The 3,885-nt window shown below is 30.9% G+C and overlaps 1 protein-coding gene across 1 annotated transcript in view; it reads left to right on the top strand.

The window, feature by feature from the left end:
• mas (masquerade) overlaps nt 1–2,321 on the top strand; it is a gene marked incomplete in the record, with an annotated part of 25,864 nt that extends 23,543 nt beyond the window's left edge. Inside the window, 1 exon segment of the mRNA XM_067053189.1 lies at nt 1,187–2,321. Coding sequence (XP_066909290.1) covers nt 1,187–1,354 — 168 coding nt within the window.
• Nucleotides 2,322–3,885: the final 1,564 nt, after the last annotated feature.

The following is a 3,885-nucleotide window of genomic DNA, read 5'->3' as shown; positions in this document are numbered from 1 at the left end:
ACAAAGAATAATGGTGGAGATGCTACACGAGTGCTCTCACGAACCCCTTTGATCTGTGTTCAAAAAGTCACAAGCCATGGCGAATCTAGACATGCGCAAGCATGTGGATGGGTGACTTGAGTTGGCCTAAGCTCGTTGACGATCCGTCGAGAGTCGGTTTTTTGGACACAGATCAAAGGGGTTCGTGAGAGCACTCGTGTAGCATGTCCACCATTGTTCTTTGTCTAGTTGCAACTGAGAGCTGTTAGGAGGTTAAAGGTGTTTGTTGGTACTTTTTATAATAAGTTTTATATTTAATCTTATTTATTTATATTTAATTTCCTTTCATTTTCTTTTTTTGTAATAAAAATAATACAATCCCAGTGCAATGGCTGAAACCACTAGTATGTCCGCCATGCTTGTCTCTGTGGATGGTCTGCTCTTTGTTTACCGAGCATTTGTACAAGCCTCCGATTTGTAGCGAGCGGCCAAGATGTGGATCAGCAATCAGAAAAGTTAAAATACATCTATACGCGATCTTAAAATCGATAGCATTTTCGTTGTGTACTCGTCTGAAAATGTGCTCCTCATACGTTAGAAATAAAAAATGGTAAAAAATAAGCGAAATTAAAAAAAAAAAATCTAATTGTTATTCGAATATTATTGTATGACTAATTTTTTATTCGATTGAAATAATATTCCAAATATTCGAATACAAAAGTATTGGGATTGTTAAGTCGTATTTTTATTCGAATAAAAATGTATTCGTCTATCGTCAATCGAATACTTTTTGCTCAACTCTGTTTTCAGCCATATTTTAGTTTACTTTTACTTCATATTATTTATTCTCTTACTTAAAGAGTACTACTATATTAGTTTAGTTGTATGTATCTTTTTTAATTTTAATCCAGCAAAGTGGACACAATAAATAGTGTAATAACTATTTGAGTTCTTTTATCCTCACCCGGACCATATTCCTTATATATATATATGACACAGTCAATCAACGATAATTCATTATGTATTTAATGTTTTAAATTTTCTATAGAAGTGGAATTGAGGATTGTTTACTTAGGTGTAAAGAATTTATTATGTACAATATACAGCACCTCCTCATCAAATTTATGGGATTTCTTCTGATTATGATATCAAAATGTCTTTTTTTAATATATATCATATTATTATTAATTTATTTAAAATTTTATAGGGAGACGGAGGTGGACCTCTGGTCTGTCAAGATGATGGCTTTTATGAACTTGCTGGACTTGTGTCATGGGGTTTTGGCTGCGGCAGAGTAGACGTTCCTGGAGTTTATGTCAAAGTTTCATCTTTCATCGGCTGGATAAATCAAATAATCAGTGTTAATAATCTCTAATAAGAACCCTTATTAAAAATTCAAGATGGTGCATTTTTTATAATACAAAGGTTTCGCATTCAGTGAAGAGGCGTTCAAAAAAGTCTCAATGTAACTTTAGATATTGCTTTTATAAGTGGCTTATAGAAGTAATATCTCGATATCCTATGTTTAGGAATTACTTTAAAATAAAAAAATAATTGCACGCACAAAACGAAAATATTCAATCGTTAAAATGTTCATAATTGAGAGATAGTACCTGGTGCATCCATGAAATGTTGAAAAGAATCTTAAAAGAGAAAAAATAGATATAAAATTGAAAATTGTTAAAAGAATACAAGTCTCGACCACTAGAAGGAAATCGAACATAATTCACAAAATTCGCTGATTGAATTTGTCTTATATCAAAATGCAGAAGAATAACTAAAGCATATCCAATAAAATTATTTATTCTAGACTGATAATAAAACTTAGACTGACTCTTGAGTACTTAGTTGATTGTGCAAACGTTTTGTAGGTTTTTAAACTTGGATTTGTTTTAAACAATTGCAAAAGGATAAAGACAAATACAACAGTGATCGAGGATATGTTAAAATATTTGTAAGTTTTCGAGTATACAAGAAAATAACGAATAAATTTGTAACTAGAAACATAGTTTTGTGAAAATAAATAGAAAAAAAATTTATACCCCAAGCTGTTAGACATGAAAATAGTTTGGTGAATTTTACCTGTTATAGTTAAGCTTTAGCCTTATAAACCAATTTGAAAATGTACAAAACAATAAATTTTAAATTATTTATAATTGTTTTAAAATGTACATATACTCTTAGGTAATTTATACAAAGTTTAAAAGTATAAGTGAGTTCTAAGGGATGACTCAACATGTAATGTAGCAAATGTATATTTTTTATAACCATTTCGAATGGTTTACTGTAATGATATATTGACATGAAGTAAATAAATCATAAGCAGTTTACTATTTTTTAAATATCCAAAGTTATTTCAATCCTTGTTCCAATCAAATATGTTATTAAGTAATTGGAGAAGTTTGTCGGGGGGGTGCAGTCAGCAAATAACAACATAAATAAACAAAACCATATTTATTTATTTTATGCCGACGTTTCGATCTGAGTTTCAGGTCTTCATGAGGGCTATAGAACAAAAGAGATAACAACAACATTTAGAGTAACATACAATTGAAAAGGAATAGTATACAAACAAATTTAATTTGTTGACCTGAAACTCAGGTCGAAACGTCGGCATAAAATAAATAAATATGGTTTTGTTTATTTATGTTGTTCTATGCTGACCGCACCACCTGAAAAACTTCTCCAATCATTAATCTACGGTCAATTATCTACACCTCATTATGGTATGAAGTACATATTTCATAAACGGAAACTAAATTTTCTAAAGCATAAAGTTCTAAAATACATATGAAACAACCCATTTAGGTACCATTAAGTATACATGTTTGCTGAACAATGACTAATTCGCACATGCACAAATGTGTGTGGCTTGGTCATTTGGACTGGCTGGTACAAGTAGCCCTGAATTTGTGGCCGACATATTGAGTTGGTTTTTGGCACAAATCAAAGGGCGCTTTTGCAACATATTTGTGTTTAACCATTGTTTTAGAACTATGCTTATCATATTAATAATTATGCGTTTTGTGTTTTAATTAAAGAATTTACTCAACCTTCGGATTCAATAAATACTTTGGTTTAAGATTACACCCTTTGTCTACTGTCAGTGGTAGATATCTAGAGAAAGAAGACATGAAGAGTCACCAGACATCCAAGAAGATTATATCATTAAAGGAAGAAAGAGAGTCGTTTGGATCGCCGAGAGATAGGATGTGTGCTGAAAAAAGTAGAGAACCAACTCTTTGTTTACTGTCAGAGGTAGAATCCTTAGAAATAAAATGTCGAGAACCATCAGTAATCAAAGAAAATATACGATAGGTTAGTTTGGTCTATCTAGGATTTAATTATATTTGTAAAAATAGCTCTTAATTTACTGGAAGATTATTGATTGACCGTGTGTATAGATGAATGGAATATGGTCCGGGTGCGGTCAAAAAAACTCAAATAGTAGATAATTATACTATTTTATTGAGCCAACGTTTCGCCCCACGTAGCAGGGCTAAAAAAGATACAAACACTATAGTTACAAAAAGGAAAAAAAAAAAAAGAAAAACATAAGTGTAAAATAACAGGGGTATAAAATGTAAAAAAGTAAGATATAATAAGAAAAATTAAAGGTTGTAATTTTGTAATTTCATTTACTATTCACAACCTTTAATTTTTCTTATTATATCTTACTTTTTTACATTTTATACCCCTGTTATTTTACACTTATGTTTTTTCTTTTTTTTTCCTTTTTGTAACTCTAGTGTTTGTATCTTTTTTAGCCCTGACGAAGCCCTGCAACGTGGGGCGAAACGTTGGCTCAATAAAATAGTATAATTATCTACTATTTGAGTTTTTTTGACCGCAACCGGACCATATTCCATTCAGCTATTAATTTAGTGAAGTGTCTCATATCTATTT

This window comes from Halyomorpha halys, unplaced genomic scaffold (assembly GCF_000696795.3).
Source record: "Halyomorpha halys isolate HHAL.00 unplaced genomic scaffold, Hhal_1.1 Scaffold16.1, whole genome shotgun sequence".
Lineage (NCBI taxonomy): Eukaryota > Metazoa > Arthropoda > Insecta > Hemiptera > Pentatomidae > Halyomorpha > Halyomorpha halys.
This window is presented reverse-complemented; position numbering and strand designations above follow the sequence as displayed.